This window comes from Stegastes partitus, unplaced genomic scaffold (assembly GCF_000690725.1).
Source record: "Stegastes partitus isolate 25-593 unplaced genomic scaffold, Stegastes_partitus-1.0.2 Scaffold558, whole genome shotgun sequence".
In the NCBI taxonomy this organism is placed as follows: domain Eukaryota; kingdom Metazoa; phylum Chordata; class Actinopteri; family Pomacentridae; genus Stegastes; species Stegastes partitus.
Window position 1 is genome coordinate 175431 of NW_007578289.1, and position 1720 is coordinate 177150.

Here is a 1720-nt window from a genome sequence, read left to right on the forward strand (position 1 = left end):
TGTTTGTCATCCTTTAAATGCCATTAATTAAAACGTTAACCTGATTGGGTGGAGAGTGAGAGGGGGAGAGGGTGTCTCTGTCCCAATAGGCGAATCCTTTTTAATAACCCGCCTCGAGATAATGATGTAAAAAGACTGAAGCGTCTTGTGCGTAACGAGGATCATCGTGGAGATCCGGTGAAGGTGAATCAGACACAGAAAGAGAGAGAGAGGCAGGAGAGAGCAGCACTTATTACACGAGTCTCCTCCTCGTCTCTACACCTCAGCTGACAAGTGGAGCGAACCCGCAACTTCACCGCTGACACGCAACTAAACTGGTAAAAGGACAAACAGAGGAAGAAACTCACAGAGACGCGTCAAGAGTTTTCCAGAAGCGCCCGTAGCCTGCGACGACGCGCAAACCACAAGGCTATGGACAGGAGGATGAACTTGAACGGCGGCGCAGGGGACATTTTTCACAAAACTCTCAGCGCTGTGTCCACGAAAAAAATGGACCCTTTCAGATCGGCTGCCGGCATTGAACTACCAGCCAGAGACCGCCAGTCACCGATCAGCTGCTTTGACCAGGCCGACCAAGACCCGATTCAGCCGGGGGTACTGGCGGGAGGTAGAGGGGGGCCACTGGGTCTGCCGACCGGATCTTTGTGCGTCAACTACGGGGAGAGCGCCAACAGGACCTCGGCGGCGGAGAGCAGCGGCGGAGAGCAGAGCCCCGACGATGACAGCGACGGCAGGTGTGACATGGTCCTGCTGGCCGACGGGCGGACGGTGCCCGCGGGGAAAGCCGAAGGAGGTAAGAAAACCAAAGAGCAGAAATTACTGAGGCTAAACATCAATGCCAGAGAAAGACGACGGATGCACGATCTGAACGACGCGCTGGATGAGCTCAGAGCGGTCATCCCCTACGCGCACAGCCCGTCGGTGCGGAAACTCTCCAAAATTGCCACTTTGCTGCTCGCCAAAAACTACATCCTCATGCAGGCGCAGGCACTGGAGGAGATGAGGAGGCTAGTGGCGTATCTCAACCAGGGCCAAGCCATCTCTGCAGCCTCGATACCGGCCACCACTGCCCTGGCGGCTCCCGGCTTGGGCGCGTACGATCAGCCGCCCGGATACCCGTTCCCCACCGGAGTGGCTGCGTCCTCCTGCCCCGATAAATGTGCCCTGTTCAACAATGCCACCTCCAGCCTCTGCAAACAGTGCACTGACAAGCCTTAACTGCGCCTGATAAAGACTCAAGAGAAGCACACGAGAGAACAGAACCCACTTTTAAGGACACTTTTGGAAAGAAAAAGAAAAAGGAGAAAAAAAACCCTGTGAGGCTACTGTTGTTGAAGTCAGTAGGCTAGAGACAAAAAGTAATGCCGATGAATACTTTTATAATATTTACTAAATGCATTAAAACGCGCTTTTCTTTTTTGTTCAAACAATACTTGATTGTGTATATAAATCATCCTTAAAGTGCTGGTATGAATGGCAGTGAAGACCAAACAGAAGTACAGTAGGCCTGTGAGAGTGGCTGAGTGAGTTGTTGATCACTTGCTCTGTGATGGACCCTTTTGGAGATTTGGGTGACCTGACAACTCGCGACTTTTTCCTTTCTTTTTTTTCTCTCACTTGAATAAGATGGACACCTTCCCGCCGGAGCGTTAAGTCCACAACCTCACTTATCTGCTGCTTTCTCATTTCAGTTGCGGTTTATCTTTATTTTTTTCTTCTT

The 1720-nt window shown here is 51.5% G+C and overlaps 1 protein-coding gene across 1 annotated transcript; it reads left to right on the forward strand.

Moving 5' to 3' along the window:
* The first annotated feature begins 411 nt into the window (after nt 1-411).
* bhlhe22 (basic helix-loop-helix family, member e22) lies at nt 412-1218 on the forward strand. Its single transcript, XM_008288421.1, has one exon. The coding sequence runs from the start codon at nt 412-414 to the stop codon at nt 1216-1218; it is 807 nt and encodes a 268-aa protein (XP_008286643.1).
* The last annotated feature ends 502 nt before the right edge of the window (nt 1219-1720 follow it).